An 18407-nucleotide genomic window follows, 5' to 3' on the forward strand; every position below is an offset into this window, starting at 1 on the left:
AGGCCAAACACCCATTCCAGGAGTGTGTTTTTAAGAATTAATAAGCACCAGGACTAGCCTTGTCAAGTTTCATGCAGACACTTTCACAAATTAAATCAACTAAATATACAGCTCTAATATTTTGGAGGAAACACATAAAGAAATACAGGCAAAAGCATAGGCAAATTTAAAAAAATCAGTCATTCCAGTAATTTCTGGGAGATTATGCTGAAAGAAATGGAAGGATGGGGCGGGAACTGTGGCACAGCAGATTAAGCCACCATCTATAGTGTCGGCATCTCATATGGGCACCAGTTCGATTCCCGGCTGTTCCACTTTCAATCCAGCTCTCTACTAGTGCACCTGGCAAAGCAGCAAAAAGTGGCCCAAGTCTCTACTGGGAAGAAGCTCCTGGCTCCAGACTGGCCCAGGTCCAGCCATTACAGCCATTTGGCGAGTGAACCAGTGGACAGAAGACTTTTCTGTCTTTCCCTCTCTCTGTCTCTAACTCTACCTCTCAAATAAACAATATCTTAACTGATATAAACCTCTTGTGTTGCCAGTCACACAGAAGTAGCACATACAACACAGTAGATGATATCTGGTAACTGCACAGAAAACTGTATTATTGGTTTACATATACACTTTTTATTGTTATTTTAGAATGTACTCCAAGTTACAAAAGAGTTTACTGCAAAACAGTATGCTGTGTTACAGCAGCAGCAGCTTCATCCCCTGCTCACATCTCACGACTGTATCAGATGATTGACTCATATCATCTAGGTTTGAGTAAGTACTCTGTAACATTTACAAGACCACAACACAATTGCATATGATGAATCTCTGAACATATCCCTGTTAATTAACACATGACTTTATTATGAACTAGTATCACAGCAAACAACCAGTTTTTTAAAGATATTATGCTTCGCTAAACCTAAGAAACCATTATAAGATATACATTATACTAGCATGCAAAAAAAAAAAGGTTTTAAATAATCAAACCATTTCAAAATATCATTATTCCGTACATCTAAATTTCAGAGATGTCAAAATGTGGGAAAAGGTTTTTTGTTGTTGTTGTTGTTTGGTTTTTTTTTAAGATTTATTTGAAAAGCAGAGTTACTTAGAGAAAAAGATAGATTATCTTCCATCTGCTGGTCCAATTCCCAAATGGCCGGAAATGGCCAGGGCTGGGCCAGGCTAAAGCCAGTAGTCAAGAATACATTCCAGGTCTCCCATGTGGGTACAGGGGCACAAGTACTTGGGTCATCTTCCATTGCTTTCTCAGGTACATTATCAGGGAGCTGGATCAGAAGTAGAGCAGCTGGGACGGAACTCGTGCCGATATGGAATGCCAGCACTGCAGATAGCAGCTTTACCTGCTGCACTACAGTGCCGGCCCCAAAAATGTGTTTCTAAAACAACATAAAAAAATTCCTACAGATAACATTCTAAAGACCAAATCATAAAATGGGCAGTGGATATTACATGACAACTATCAAAAAAAAAGGAATACAAATGAACTATACACATATCAAACAGAGTTTGGTTTCACTTGTAATAAAAGAAATTCAAATTAAGACTACACTGAAGGCTGGTGCGGCGGCTGATTTGGCTAATCCTCCACCTGCGGCACTGGCGCTCCGGGTTCTAGTCCCAGTTGAGGTGCTGGATTCTGTCCTGGTTGCTCCTCTTCCAGTCCAGCTCTCTGCTGTGGCCCAGGAAGGCAGTGGAGGATGGCCCAAGTAGTTGGGCCCTGTACCCGCATGGGAGACCAGGAGGAAGCACCTGGCTCCTGGCTTTGGATCAGTGCAGCGTGCCAGCCATAGCAGCCATATTGGGGGGTGAACCAACGGAAGAAAGACCTTTCTCTCTGTCTGTCTGTCTCTCTCTCTCTCTCACTGTCTAACTCTGCCTGGCAAAAAAACAAAAAGACTACATTGAGATACTATTTTTCATTAGGGAAGATCAAAAGGTTAAAATCTCTATGATGGAAATGTTAGGAAATGGCTACTTTCAGAACACTGCTGCTAAAGTGTAAGTCAGGTACAATAAATTAGAAATGATTTTATCTGGAGACAGAAATTCTACTTTTAGGAATTCATTCTATAGAGATACTTGTATGTGTGCATAAGAATATATGTTCTTCAAAGCTGATTTACTCAACATTATATTAGGAAAAAAATCAGAATGGTGACAAGTGTTCATATCCATCAATATGGTGACACTGGTTAATAATGTATACGATATGATAGGATTATGTGCACCTACTGAAAAATGAGGGTGCTTTCTAAAGACTCTTATGGATGATCTCCAAATATACTGTTAAAGAAGATTAGGAAAACTGTCTATGGTACACTACTAACTGTGTGTGGGGGGGGGTGGACTGGTAATATATATCTTTTTCACAAAGCATAAAACATTTAAAAAAACTAGAAACACTGTTTGCCTCTGGGGTGAGGAAGTGGGTGGCTAGGGATTACAACTAAAAAGCATAAGTTTTCTTTTGGGATAATAGTATACAACCTAAAAGAAAAAAAAAGTTTTAAAGCAACACTTGCCTTTTTTCCTTTTGAGGTTTCAGAATCCTCATCTTCATCTACACTGAGTAGATTTGCCCCACTACATAAAAAATAAGGGGAAAAAAATCTTAAGTAATAATTACAATCCATATATTAAATTTAAAGGTTTTATCTTCTATGCTCCCTTAATCCAAGGAATCAGTAAATTTTTTCTGTAATGGACTAGATAAAAAGGTATCTTAAGGTATCCAGGCCATTATGGTGTCTGTTGCAACTACTCATCTTTGATATTATAGTGTGAAAACAGCCATAAACTATACATAACAAAATTACGTAATAAGTAGAAACTAATAGCTATTAACAAAATCAATGGGCTATAGTTTGCTGACCCTTCTCATAAATGAGTGCATGATTTTTATGACACATAACTACATATTTATGGGGTACAATGTAACAATTCAATACATGTATTAAATGTGTAATAATGAGATCAAGGTAATCAACATCCTCATCTTCTTAAATATTTATCTTTTTTTTTGTGTTGGGAGCCTTTAATCACTCTCTAACTCTATAAAATATATTATAAATTGTTGTAAACTGTTGTCACCTCACTGTGCTATACAATACTGGAACTTATTACTTCTAAGTAACATTTTAATATCCATTATCCAATCGCCTTTATCTATAGATTTTATATAATCTCATTCATTTTCCCTTTCTGTTTTGAACTAATAGGGAAAAAGGATGGAGAAACAAAATAAAGGAGAAGAAACTTTCAACTGGTAAGGAAAGGAAATCTTAGCTAATAAAAATAAAGTAATTCCACACAGCAAAATAGTTAGACTTCCACCACTTTTGAAAATATGAATGCCTCACTAAGAATCACTGGCTTGAGATTCTAAAAGATCAGATTAATCTTCTATTAATTATTCAGATTAATCTCGAAATGTTGAAAATCATGAAGTCCCTGAGGACATAATGAAACAAACAGTACAATATGTTAAGTGTAATGTACACGAGAGTAGACACTTCAAAAGCCATAATATACTCATGGCAAATCTTCCAACAAAGAAGGTCAAATATATATACCTTTTTGAAGACAATTCTGCCCAGTTACAGTAAAATCCTTTTTATAATAAAAACATAAACTACTGTTTCATTATTGTTTATGTACATCGTAATTTTTTGACGCTATACTTCTCTTCCAAACATTTCACAAAAATGTTTAAAAAGTACTATACTTTCTCTTCAGATTAATTTCATATTTAATTCTAATCTTTCAAAACTATATGCATACTAAATGTAGGAAAAATTTTGAATTGAAAAACAAGCCAAGAACAAACAAAAGGAAATGAAAGAGGATCATAAAATATTGATTTTTCAATAAAAAACTTTCCAGTTCAAAGTTCTCCTTCAAATAAAATGCCACCTGAAGTCAACACCTCATCGGTGAAGAACATAAAGCAGAAATGAATAGGGCTGCTGCCCAGACAGAAATAAAGCAACTACAATACTTAGCCAATATACTCTGAGTGACTTCTTGTGTAAAATTTTCTAAGAAATATTTATAGTTTTGACAGAATTTGCATATCCTTGAATTTGTTGTTTCTTTTGCCAGTGAAAAACTAGATCACAAAATCAAGACACTAAAAGCGTTGCTAAATCTGTATTATAAATCTTATTACAGGCAAAAAAGTTTCATCAAAACTATTATATAAAATTTTTACACAGCAGTCATTCCAAGTACATTAACAAAGTGCAATGAACACCTGAAGTTTTCTGTCTGGGTAAACTCCTGTATTTATCATTTATAGTGGTGTTGCCTTCTCTGGTGAAAATTTGATCTGGTAGATGATGGAGTGAGGAATGGGATGCGTTACAACTACAGAAGCCAGATACTGTAAAACTTAAAGTTTCAGACAAGTTCAAGCGTCTTAATCTGGGTTCAGTTAGAAATAGTGGCCTTGCAATTTCTTGCCTGAATAGATTGCCCCGCCCCTATACCTTTAAAAAATAATTTCTTTAGTTTGAAATATTCTGCTGTATGGCCAATTTTTAACCATAAAGCTATATGTATTTTGTGGGTATATGTATACATTTAAAAAAGATGGAAAAATATACAAAATTATTTATCAATAATGAACTGTTTTTTCTTAATGTATCTGTAAAAGTGAAAGGTTTTCTTAATACCATACTCTAGAAAATATTATACCATACTCTAGAAAATATATAGAATAGGAATTGTTTTTCTAATGAAAAGTTTCATTCTTATAAGATATCTGAGTGAAAAAATATCCTTACTCTTTATCTGTATCTCCTTCACTTTCTTCTTCATGATCAAAGCTCCAATTACTTTTAAAACCTCCATCTCTCTTAGACTCTGATCTAGCCAAAGCTGAAATAAAAACAAACTGAGATAAGTATTCATTACAGAGCTGTTCAATATAAAACAAATCTGAGCAATTCCCAAGCTCTTTGATCATCTGATATTCTTTTAATTGGCTCATTTTTGACAGCTTCTTATAAATATTCTATATCCTCCAAAGAGAAAAGAAACATATTAAAATCTGTTTTTGCAAATTTATAGTCACTCATATCTGTCTGCCATAGGAAGATGTTCACATTAGCAAGATATAATAAACATATTGGGAAAGTACATTAATATATATCAAATACATAAAATCAGTCCTGAATCTCAATCTCTGATCATTGTTCCAGAAATTAATTTCTATAAACAGTTTGCTAGCCTTACTTATGAGAACTATAACAAGATCAGTAGCCTTTTCCTTAAATTCAGTCTTCTCTTTTTTTCCCCTACAGGCAGAGTGGACAGTGAGAGAGAGAGACAGAGAGAAAGGTCTTCCTTTGCCGTTGGTTCACCCTCCAATGGCCACCGCAGCCACCGGGCTGCGGCTGGCGCACCACGCTGATCTGAAGCCAGGAGCCAGGTGCTTCTCCTGGTCTCTCATGTGGGTGCATGGCCCAAGGACTTGGGCCATCCTCCACTGCACTCCCGGGCCACAGCAGAGAGCTGGACTGGAAGAGGAGCAACCGGGACAGAATCTGGCGCCCCAACCTGGACTAGAACCCAGGGTGCCGGTGCCACAGGCGGAGGATTAGCCTATTGAGCCAGGGCGCCAGCCTTCTCTGCCTTTTAACATAAGAAAAACAAAACAAGGTTTTCTGTATCAGGCACACAGTTAACTCTGTGACCAGAAAAACTCTCTAGATCAGAAAAACACTCACTCACTTACATGCTTAAAATGTTTTATAAGTGCATGACTAAAACTCCCTAAAGTCAAAACAACCATAAAATAGAAACCTGGGGAGAAAAATGAAGTTGGCACTTGTCTTGGAGTCATTATGACAAAAACCCAATATACTAGAGTTTTGGCTTTGAGATTAGGTTTGGCCCTAGCAAGATAAAGTCAGAAGGGCTGAAGGGCAGCACTCTGATCTTGCAAACTAGTGGGGGACAGGAGAGAAGAAACCCACTGAAGAAAGAGTTAGCAGGGATTACTGCCTTACACTTGGTTCTGGGTTTCTGAATTAACTAAAGACAAATAAAGTGCATTCACCTCACGGCTAATATATTACAGTTTGAATGTTTATGTTCACCCAAAAGTACTACCTTGAAACTCTAACCATCAAGGTTATAGTATTATAAGGCAGAGGCCTACGAAGCTGATCACATAAGGGCCAACCTCTCAAGAATGGAATTAGTGTTCTTATAAAAGAGACCCTAGCGGCGCCGGCACACCGGGTTCTAGTCCCGGTCGGGGCGCCGGATTCTGTCCCAGTTGCCCCTCTTCCAGGCCAGCTCTCTGCTGTGGCCAGGGAGTGCAGTGGAGGATGGCCCAGGTGCTTGGGCCCTGCACCCCATGGGAGACCAGGAAAAGCACCTGGCTCCTGGCTCCTGCCATCGGATCAGCGCGGTGCACCGGCCGCAGCGCGCCGGCCGCGGCGGCCATTGGAGGGTGAACCAACGGCAAAGGAAGACCTTTCTCTCTGTCTCTCTCTCTCACTGTCCACTCTGCCTGTCAAAAAAATAAATAAATAAAAATAAATAAATAAAAGAGACCCAATGGGGCTGGCACTGTAGCATACTGGGTAAAGCCACAGCCTATCGTGTCAGCATCCCGTTTGGGTACCAGTTCCAGCCCATCTGCTCCACTTCCAATCCAGCTCTCTGCTATGGCCTTGGAAATTAGTATAAGATGGCCCAAGTCTTTTGGCTTCTGCAACCATGTGGGAGACCTGGAAGAAGCTCTTAGCTCCTGGCTTTGGATCAGTGCAGCTCTGGCCATTGCAGCAATCTGGGGAGTGAACCAGCGGATGAAGATCGACCGACCTCTCTCTCTCTGTAACTCTGCCTTTCAAATAAATAAATAAATAAATAATCTTAAAAAAAAAAAAAAACAAAACAAAAACAGGAGACCCAATGCAGCTTGTTTAGCCCCTTCCATCACATAAGTTATGAGATATTGAGGCAAATTCATACAGACAGAAAGCAGAACAGAGTTTACCAGGGGCTGGAAAAACAGAGAGAAGGGAGATGAATAATTACTATTTAATGGGTATAGCTTTTGTTTGAGATGGTGACAAAGTTCTGGAAATGGATAACAGTAGTAAGTGGATAACACTGTGAATATACCTAATGGCAACAAATTATACTTAAATGGTTAATATGGTAAATTTTATAATATACATTTTTAACCACAACCTAAAATTTTTTGTTAAAGACTTTTATTTTAAAGGCAAAATGATGGAGAAGATGACACAGAAAAAGATTCTCCATCTATGGGTTCACTCCCCAAATGGCTACAACAGCCATGACTGGGCCAGGCTGAAGCCAGGAGTTCAGAACTCCATCCAGCCTCTCATGTGGCCCAAGCACTTGGGCTATCTTCTATTGCTTTCCCAGGCACCTTAACAGGGAGCTGAATTGGAAGCAGAGCAGCTGAGACTCAAACCAGAATTCCAATATATGCCAGTATTGCATACAGTGGCTTAACCCAGTACACCACAAAGCTAAGCCCCAATCTGTGTTTTTAAAAAGGGGGGAAAAAGTTCTAAAAGTGACTAACAGAGGCAAATACAAACCCTCCAGACAGATATACAAAACTTTAATCCAAGCTTTAAAACAAGAATTTCCACAAACACAAGTTCACAACACAAAACAGGAGAATGTAAACAAGTCATCATGAACAAATTCAAAGTTTTTGAAAAGACAGCAAATAAATACTAGATAACAAAAACAAAGCTTTTCCCTGTCAGAGAAATTAAAACTAAGCAAGATGTTAAAGCCAGAAAGAACCCTATGGTGTTGGATTAGAGTCAGAGATATCAGTATGAATTCGTATTTATGTAATACATACATACATATATAACAAATATATACTCATGTATATATTTCATATATACTCAAGTGTATATATAAAATATATATATAAAAAATGATAGATATGTGTTGTAACATGGGTTAGTATATAGCGCTAGGGCTTCGACCTCAGAGAGGGTCTAGAAGCAGTGTCACCCACAGTAGTAAGGAGAACACTTGCATCCAGATCTTGCTTTCTAACCATCATTCTTCCAAATAAAAAAACCTGGACTCCTGGGGGGAAAAAGTGACTGATCTGGAGGCAAACGCAAGAAAAATAAAAGATGAACCTCACACAGTCACAGTGCAAAGAAATGTTTTGTTCTGTTTTGTTTTGTTTAAAAGATCGGGCATGGGCCAAGCACTGTGGCGCAGCTGGTTAACGCCCTGGCTTGAGGCGCTGGCATCCTATATGGGCACTGGTTCGAATCCCAGCTGCTCCATTTCTGATCCAGCTCAGCTCTCTGCTATGGCTTGGGAAAGCAGTAGAAGATGGTCCAAGTCCTTGGGCCCCTGTACCCATGTGGGAGACCCGGAAGAAGCACCTGGCTCCCGGCTTCCGATCGGTGCAGCTGCTGCCCTTGCGGCCAATTGGGGATTGAACCATCGGATTTAAGATCTGTCTCTCTCTCTCTGTGTAGCTCTTTCAAAAAAATAAATCTTTAAAAAAAAAAAAAAAAAGAAAAGATGGGGTATGGTGAAGGTTACTGTAGCAAATCTGAAACAATTTCCTATGTTCTAGCAAAGTAGAAACAATTTTAGTAAATGTAAATAACAACAGCATTAGATTATAAACCCCAAAACAAAATATTCATGAGTCCATGCTACTATAAACAAATTATTGAATAAATGGAGAGAAGGGACACATTTTCCTTATAGAAGAATTCCAAATAATATAAGCACATTCTGCCTCCTAGGAGAGATAGAACTTTAATCACCTTCCCTTGAGTATGGACTACACTCAGTGACCCACTGCAAAAGAAGATGATAAAAAGAGGAAAAAGCCGCTACAATTCAAAAGTTGTACTCTGGAAATTTATATTTATTAAATAAAAGTTTTTTAAAAAAGGAAAAAATAAATTGACAGTGGAGACACCTGACAAACATTACTTCGGCCAAGCAAAGTTAGCATCAACAGTAATATCTCAGTCATGTTACTTAAAAGAAAATGGTACTTCAGCTCTGTTGTGTTATTCCTCAAAATTCATAATGCTAGTTTAGTCAAGAAAAAAATCACTATGTATATCAATACAAAATGTAGTTTCGTAAAACTGTTTTATGCCCTTGTCAAATCAATAGTTAAGAATGTTTTACTACTATAGTTTTAAGGACCTGTGATTACTTTAAAATTTATTGTATATGGGTGAAATGGCCATTTTTACATTCAATTATTGTGTATAGTCATTGTTTATAGTCCCACTAACCAGGGTCTTTTTGCCTTTTACTTGTTAAACTTACTTAGTGAAGCATTAAGCTTCACACTAAAAAAAGAAAAAGGGAGAAGGATGGGCAGTTAGGAGGAAGAACATGTAGAGGGAGGAAGGGAATATCATATTCTTAGAATTTTACCTAAAAACTATATTGAATCTGTTAAAAACTAATTAAAATAGAAAAAAGAAAAAAAATCTCATCAACCCAAACTGAAATACAGTCTACAAAATACTAAACTGGTACTCTTTAAAACTATCGAGATTATGAAAAACAAGGAAAGATTATGAAATTGTCAAAGACTTAAGTAGATGAAGGAGATATGACAACCAAATCATCTTAGATTGGACAAACACATAAAAAATATTGATGGAGTAACAGGCAAAATCCAAATAAACTCTATACTGCAAGTAATAGTATTATACCAATATTAAACTTCCTAGTTTTGGTGAATGTACAATGGCTACATCAAGTGGCAATATTAGCAGAAGTTGAGTTAAAGATATAGAGACTCAGGGCTGGTGCTGTGCGTAGAGGGTAAAGCTGCCACCTACAGTGCTGGAATCCCATATGGGTACCAGTTTGAGACCTGGATGCTTCATATTCAATACAGCTCTCTGCTATGGCCTGGGAAAGCAGTAGATATGGCCCAAGTGCTTGGGCCCCTGCACCTGTGTGGGAGACCCAAAAGAAGCTCCTGGCTCCTGGCTTCGGATCAGCTATTTGGGGAGTGAACCAGCGGATGGAGGATCTCTCTCTCTCTGCCTCTCAAATAAGTAAATAAATCTTAAAAAAAAGACAGTCTTTATCACTTGTGAAACTTCCCTGTAAACCTGAAAGTATTCCAAAACAAAGTTTCAAAATACTGAATATAATATGAATCTGTTTCAAAAATCAAGAGATGTTTCAAAAATCAAGAGATGTTACAATATTTACCAACTAAGGGAACTGGGGTTCTATATATACAACTATAACAAACCTGATCATGCCATTTACTAACAGCAGATTAGAACCTACAAATAAGTAAAAGAATAATTCACATAGTTGTAACTACTGAGAAAAAAATTATGTAAAGCAGGTAAAATTTTTTAAAATTTATTTTTATTTATTTGAATGGCAGAGTTACAGAGAGAGGCAGAGACAGAAAGGGAGATCTCCCATCCGCTGGTTCATTCCCCAAATGACAGCCAATGACTGGGACTGGGCCAGGCCAATGCGAGGAGCTCCTTCTGAGTCTCCCACAAGGGTGCAGGGGACCAAGCACTTGGGCCATTCTCCACTGCTTTCCCAGGCACATTATCAGTGAGCTGAATCAGAAGCGGAGCAACTGGGACTCTAACCTGCTCACCCCATGGGAGACCAGGAAAAGCACCTGGCTCCTGGCTCCTGCCATCGGATCAGCGCGGTGCGCCGGCCGCAGCGCGCCGCCCACGGCGGCCATTGGAGGGTGAACCAACAGCAAAGGAAGACCTTTCTCTCTGTCTCTCTCTCTCACTGTCCACTCTGCCTGTCAAAAAAAAAAAAAAAAAAAAAAAAAAAAAAAAATTGTAGACAGCAGGTATTATTTTCAGAAAGAAGCAAACTACTTTTTCTTAAAGAATATTTATCTACTGGAATGTGAATACATGTACTTAAAGAAGGATTTTTTATTTGCACACATTTCATAAATACAACTTTAGGAACATAGTAATTCTTCCCACCATACCACCATACCACCCCTCTCACCCACACTCCCACTCCCAAGACTGTTCCCAGTCTTGTTTACTACTAAGGTCTATTTTCATTTAACTTTATACACAGCAGATTAACTGTATTCTAGGTAGAGTCCAGCACTTTGTATGAAGGAGAAAAAAAGATAGAGAAAATAAAAAAAAATCAAAACAAATAAAAAAAACCACATTAAAAAAACACGAACAAAAGCTATTCCTCAACAGTCTAGACAAGGGCTGTTCAAAGTCGATGCATCTCAATGGTAATTTTGCCTTTTTTTTTTTTTTAAAGAAATTTAATTATCTTTAAAGAGAAACTCAAGAATGGCACATCTTTTGTGAGCACTTAGACATAACTGTAATTTGTATGACATAAGAATATCCTCCACTTAATACACTAGAAGGATGTAATTCTTTGAGAACAAGTTTTACTATAAAGCATAATAGAGCTCTTTGAGGACTGAGGTCCTGCATGGGAAGTTAGGGAACAGTGACTCCTGTTGTTTATTTAATAATTAACAATCTTATTATGTATTAACAATCTTATTATGTACATCAGTGATCACCCAAGGCACTTGACAAGAGTTGCCTAAGCTATGGAAGCCTTTTCGATCTTCAAATTCCTTCAGTATTTGACAAGACCATAGGCAAAGTAGAAGCTCGCTCCTCCCTTCAGAGGAAAGTACAAGAGCAGGGACTTATTTTAGTATCATTTGGGATCCTGGAAAATCACTTGGAAACCATTATGGTAATACCTGATCCAGGTATCAATGGATATTAAAATTAGTGGATGAAATATAACAAATAGGATTTTTACATTGTCTAAAAGTATTTCTTTGGGGAAGGCAGCATGGTATAGTGAGCTAAGCCTCCAACTGTAGCACAGCATCCCATATGGGCACAGGTTCAATTCTGGGCTGTTCATCTTCTGATCCAGCTCTCTGCTATGGCCTGGGAAAGCAGTGGAGGACAGCGCAAGTGCATGGGCCCTGTACTCCTGTGGGAGACCCAGAGGAAGCTCCTGGCTCCTGGCTTTGGATTGGCCTGGCTGTTGGGACCATTTGCGGAGTGAAGACCTCACTCTCTGTCTCTCCCTCTGTCTGTAACTCTCTCAAATAAATAAATAAAATCTTAAAAAAAAAAAAAACTATCTTTCCATACAATAATTATTAACTACAAACAGGAAATAATTTTCAGGGAAGAAATCTGGCAAACACCATCTTAACTAAGTGATCAAAGTTAATTTTGCTAGTGATAGTACAAATTGGTAGGCCTCTAGATAGGACATGTTCAGCAAATTAAAGATAACCTCTGTGAGATCCCAGTGGAAAAAAAAAAAAAAGGACAATCTAAGAAGGATGTACTTTTCTCTGAAGGGAGGAGAGAACTTCCATTTTGCTTATGGCCTTGACTAAATACTGATGGAGTCTGTGGACTCAAAAGACGTCCTTAGCCTTGGCAGCTCGTGACAAGAGCCTTGGTGATCACTGACGTCATAACTAAGAGTGTCAACTGTCAAATCAACAACAGGAGTCACTGTGCACTTGCTCCACATGTAGGACCTCTGTCCTTAATGAATCATTCTATGAGAATTAATGGTAAAACTTGTCTTCAAACAGTACTTCATTGTTTGTGTGTCTGTGTGGGCACAAACTGTTGAAATCTTTACTTGTATAGAGTCAACCTTCTGTATATAATTAAAAATGAATCTTAATGAAGAATGGGGTGAGAGAGGGAGTAGGAGGTGGGGCGGTTTTGGGGTGGGAGGGCAGGTATGGGGAGATGAACTGCTATATTCCAAAAGTTGCAACTATTAAATTTATTAAATAAATGCTTTCTAAAAAAATTCACTGATTCCACCCAACAGCAGAATACATTTAAGTTCACACAAAACAATATCCAGCTACAGCATATCCTGAGTCATACAACAGATCTCAACAAACAAAAGGCCTGAAATAACAGTGTTATACAAAGGTATCAAACCAGAAATCCACCTAGGAAAATCTCTGAACACATGGAAACTAACATGCTTCAAGATAATCCATAGGTTAAGGATAAAATCTCAAAGGTAAACTTAAAAATACACTGATCCACCGGCGCTGAGGCTCACTAGGCTAATCCTCTGCCTACGGCGCCAGCACCCCAGGTTCTAGTCCTGGTTGGGGCGCCGGATTCTGTCCCGGTTGCCCCTCTTCCAGTCCAGCTCACTGCTGTGGCCCGGGAAGGCAGTGAAGGATGGTCCAAGTGCTTGGGCCCCGCACCCGCATGGGAAACCAGGAGAAAACACCTGGCTCCTGGCTTCGGATCAGCGCCGTGCGCCAGCCAGCTGTGGCCATACAGCCATTTGGGGGGTGAACCAATGAAGACCTTTCTCTCTCTAACTCTGCCTGTCCAAAAAAAAAAAAAAAAAAAAAAAAAAAAATACACTAAAACCAAGGGGCTGGCGCTGTGGCAAAGCAGGTAAAGCTGTCACCTGCAATGTCAGCATCCCATATGGGCGCCGGTTTGAGTCCCAGCTGCTCCACATCTGATCCAGCTCTCTGCTACGGCCTGGGACAGCAGCAGAAGATGGCCCAAGTCCTTGGGCCTCTACACCTTCATGGGAGACCCGGAAGAATCTCCTGGCTCCTGGTTTCAGATCAGTACAGCTCTGGCCGTTGTGGCCAATTGGGGAGTGAACCAGCAGATGGAAGACCTCTCTCTTTCTTTGGCTCTCCTTCTCTCTCTGTGTAACTCTCACTTTCAAATAAAAAAAATCAATCTTTAAAAAAATACACTGACCTGAATGAAAATGAAAACACAGCATATAAAATGTACAGGTCACAACTAAAACTGTGCTGATAGAAAAATTTGCAGCGCTACATGCAGATCTCTGGTATTACGAAACATAGTTGGTCTTTGACCCTGTTTCCTGACATACAACTCCTAAAAAATTATTGCACTCTTCCAAGTGACAGGGTCTTTTTCCATTTTATTGAGTTGATTTGAAGGCTGGCAGTCTCTGTGCTGACTACCTCTCCAACCACCTGATCACTTAAGGCCAAAGACTCAACCAACCATGCATAACGAAGTCCCCCATAAAACCCCAAAAGGACAAGGTTGAGAGAGAGCTTCTGGATAGCCTAACAAATGAAGGTTCCCAAAAGGTGCCTCAAGAGAGGGCATGGAGGTTCTGTGCTTGTTCTCCCATACCTTACCCAATGCACGTATTCTTTTGTATCTTTTACACTGTCCATTATAATAAACCAATACACATTTTAAAAACAAATCACACTTCTATGGCATTCCTTACAAAAAATGTGTTAACTTGTATCTCATCATGAAGAAACATTAGACAAATCCAAATTGGGATTAACACAAACTACAAAGTAACCATCCATTTTTTGTTCCTTTAAAAAAAAGTTGGTGTCAAGAAAGACAAAAAAAGTTTTTTGAGATTAAAGCAGTCTAAAGAGACATAGCAAATAAACATAGTACATGATTCTATATTGGATCCTGAGCCAGATTTTTTCTTTTCTTTTTTTTTTTTTTTTTTAAATAAAGATTTACTTTGAGGGAAGAGTTAGGGAGAAAACAGCTAAGGAAACTCTACACAAATTGGAGAGACACAGTAGACCTACATGGAGGGTGTGGACATGCACCACTCAGGACCCCAGTAAACAAGAGCCTCCATACCAGCATTGGAGAGTGAGGTGAGACCAGATTGCAGCAGCCCAAACCACTGGTGGAAAAAGCTGCAATAAGAGCCTAGAGGGAATTCAGCTTAGAGCCCTATGGCAGATAGTGTACCTGCCAAACTAGAGAAGAAAAAACAAAGGTGGGGCACGTTTCTCTCTCCCCCTGAAACAGTGTCCTGTGGATACATGTAACAGCTGCACCAGCCCATATCTGTGCCCAGCAACAAAACAAGTAGAGACTCCTGAGTCTGATGGGGAGAAAAGACAGGGGGATGGGTGCTCGTGTCTATGGGAGGCCTGTGTGCTGGGACTGTGAAAACACTGAAGCTGTAAAGGAAGACTCATGGTGTGGCTAGGACCTTGGGTACTCACTGTGAGAGACTCCACATGCTCAGGGCTCCCTGGTTACATGGTGAGGGACACTGCTGGGGAATCTGAGCTTACACTGAGGATTGTACAGCACAGGTCCTTTGTATAGTCCTTGGGATAGAGCAGACAAATAATATACCCACTGGGGCTGGCACCCAGGCACTAGTCTCCTTTGAGGAGAGGAGCTAAGCTGAGTCTATGACAACAGACAAGAACAAACCTCCCCTCTGATTAAAAAAAAAAAGAGAGAGAGAGATTTACCACGCCAGACCTGTGTGTGTCACCTCAGACATGCCCTTCACCCTGAAGAACTGAACACAGCTCCCTGTCCACAACCACGGCATGCCTCTAGGAATTCCCTGGAAGCAGACATTCCACTAATCTACAGAGGCATACTACAAAGATGAAAACTACCACAGTGAAAACAAACAAACAAAAACAAAGAGGAAACCAACAAGTTTCTCTACAAATGCCAAAATAACAAACGGACCAATTCAAGAAGCAAGAATAAGGAAGACAACATGATGCCCCCAAAAGAACACAACACTTCAATATTAGCCTGTAAAGATGAGACTGAAGAAATGCCAGATATGGAATTCAAAAAATTGGTCATAGGATTACTTAACAGTAATCAGAAGCAAAGGTATGGACTACTAAAATCTGTACATCACATGAAGGAAAATTTCTCCCACAAATTTGAGATCTTAAAGAGAAATCAAAATTAAATATTAGAAATGAAGAATTCAAAAGAACAAATAAAAATGCAGTAGAAAGCATTAACAACAGAATCGGTAATGCAGAAGAAAGAATATCCAACTTAGAAGACAGAGCACAGGAAATTATACAGTAAGACCAAACACAAGAAGAAATTGGTAAACTAAAAAACACTATTGGTAATCTACAGGAAATAAATGACCCAACATACTGGTTCTAGGAGTTCCTGAAGGCATGGAATGAGAGAAAGGATCAGGAGGCCTTTTTAGTGAAATAGTAACTGAAAACTTCCTAATTTGGAGAAAGATAGGGATATCCAAACACAGGAAGCACACTGAACTCCTAACAGATGTGACCAGAAAAGATCTTCACCATGACACATTGTAATCAAACTCTTCACAGCAAAACATAAAGAAAAGATTCTAAAATGTGCATGATAGAAATGCCAGATTACTTTCAGAGAATCTCCAATTAGACTCACAGAGGCCTTCTCAGCATAAACCCTACAGGCAAGGAGAATGGTGAGATATACTCCAAGTATTAAAAGAAAAGAACCGTCAACCCAGAATACTGTACCCTGCAAAGCTCTCATTTATGAACAAAGGTGACATAAAGACCTTTAAAGACAAACAGAAATTTAAAGAATTTGTCATCACCAGTCAGCCCTGCAGAAGATGCATAAGGATATGCTACACACAGAAATACAGAAAACATGGTCATCACTATGAAAGAAGGTAAAGGAAGAAAACCTCCCAGTAAAAGTACAAAGGAGATCTAAAGCAAAAAATAGGAAGACTGATAGGAAAATGCCAAGGCAAAGTAGTTAGTTTTCAATAGCCACCTTGAATGTAAATGGTTTTAACTCTCCAGTTCAAAGACAAAGGCTGGATGAATGTATTAAAAAACAAAACCCATCTATTTGCTGCCTACAGGAAACAAATCTCATCACAAAGATGCAAACAATTAAAAGCACAAAGATGAAAAAAAATTTCATGACAAAAGAAACCAAAAAAGAGCTGCTGTAGCTATCCTAAGATCAGACAAAATAGACTTTAACACAAAAACAGTCAAAAGAGACAGATAAGGAAGGATACTATGTAATGATTAAGGGATCAATTCAACTGAAAGATGTAACTATTATAAATGTATATGCACGAAATTACAGGACACTTGGCTATCTAAAAGCAATGTTAAGGGATCTGAAGGGAGATACAGACTCCAATATGATAGTAATGGGGGACTTTAATACCCCACTTTCAGCAATGGACAGATCAACCAGAGAGAAAAGCAGCAAGAAAGCAGCAGAGTTCATCAACACTATAGACCAAATGGACCTAACATCTCTACAAAAATCCTACACTACAGTTGCAGAACACACTATCTTCTCACCAGTGCATGGAACTTTCTTTAGGACTGACCAACTGCTATGCCATAAAGCAAGTCTCAGCAAATTAAAAAAAAAAAAAAATCAAAATCATACCACGCATCTTCTCAGACTACAATGCAATGAAGCTGCAAATAAGCAACTCAGGAATCTCTAGAACATATGTAAATACATGTAGACTGAACAACATGCTTCTGAATGAACAATGGATCATTGAAGAAATCAAAAGAGAAATCAAAAAATTTCTGGAAACAAATGAAGATGACAATTGAACATACCAAAACTTACGAGAGGGGCCGGCACTGTGGCGCAGCGGGTTAACGCCCTGGCCTGGAGCGCTGGCAACCCATATGGGCGCCTGTTCTAGTCCTGGCTGCTCCTCTTCTGGTCCAGCTCTCTGCTATGGCCTGGGAAAGCGGTGGGGGATGGCCTGAGTCCTTGGGCTCCTGCACCGCGTGGGAGACCCGGAAAAGGCTCCTGGCTCCTGGCTTTGGATTAGCGCAGCTCGGGCTATTGCGGCTATCTGGGGAGTGGACCATCGGACGGAGGACCTCTCTCTCCCTGCCTTTCCTCTCTCTGTGTAGCTCTTTCAAATAAATAAATAAATCTTTAAAAAAAAATTACGAGATACAGCAAAAGCAGTGTTAAGAGGAAAGTTTAAAGCAAAAGGTGCCTACATCAAGAAATTAGAAAGGCACCAGATAAATGAGCTATCAATGTATCTCAAGGATCTAGAAGAACATCAAAGCAAACCAAAACTAGTAGGAGAAAAGAAATAATTAAAATTAGAGAAGAAATCAAAATTGAAACCAAAAAAATCAATACAAACGATCAGCAAAACGAATAGCTGGCTTTTTGAAGAAATGAACAAAATAGACACACCATTAGTCCATCTAACCAAACAAAGGAGAAGACCCAATAAATAAAATTAGAGATGAAAAAAGAAATGTAACAACAAAGACCACAGAAATAAAAAGAATTATCAGAAATTACTACAAAGAGCTGTACACTAACAAACTGGGAAAGCCAGAAAACATGGATAGATTCCTGGATACATATAACCTACCTAAATTGAGCCATGAAGACACAGAGAACCTAAACAGACCCATTAACAACATGGAAATTGAATCATTAATAAAGACCCTCTCAACAAAGGAAAGCCCAGAACCAGATGGCTTCACTGCTGAACACCAGACATTTAAAGAAGAGCTAACTAAAATTCTTCTCCAAGTTATTAAAAAC

At 38.9% G+C, this 18407-nt stretch overlaps 1 protein-coding gene across 11 annotated transcripts in view; it reads right to left on the reverse strand.

Moving 5' to 3' along the window:
* Positions 1-18407, reverse strand: part of SENP6 (SUMO specific peptidase 6) — a 140046-nt gene that overhangs the window by 102837 nt on the left and 18802 nt on the right. For 5 of the 11 annotated variants that reach the window (XM_070073874.1, XM_051855510.2, XM_051855511.2 and 2 more), the window contains exons 2-3: positions 4806-4899; positions 2544-2604 (exon numbers count right to left, since the gene is read on the reverse strand). The exons of 4 other annotated variants lie outside the window; for them this stretch is intronic. In XM_070073874.1, the coding sequence (XP_069929975.1) occupies positions 2544-2604; positions 4806-4899 (155 nt within the window). The remainder of the gene's footprint in view (positions 1-2543; positions 2605-4805; positions 4900-18407) is intronic. 2 more of the 11 variants (XM_051855512.2, XM_070073876.1) reach the window with 1 other exon arrangement.

This window comes from Oryctolagus cuniculus, chromosome 5 (genome assembly GCF_964237555.1).
Source record: "Oryctolagus cuniculus chromosome 5, mOryCun1.1, whole genome shotgun sequence".
Classification (NCBI taxonomy): domain Eukaryota; kingdom Metazoa; phylum Chordata; class Mammalia; order Lagomorpha; family Leporidae; genus Oryctolagus; species Oryctolagus cuniculus.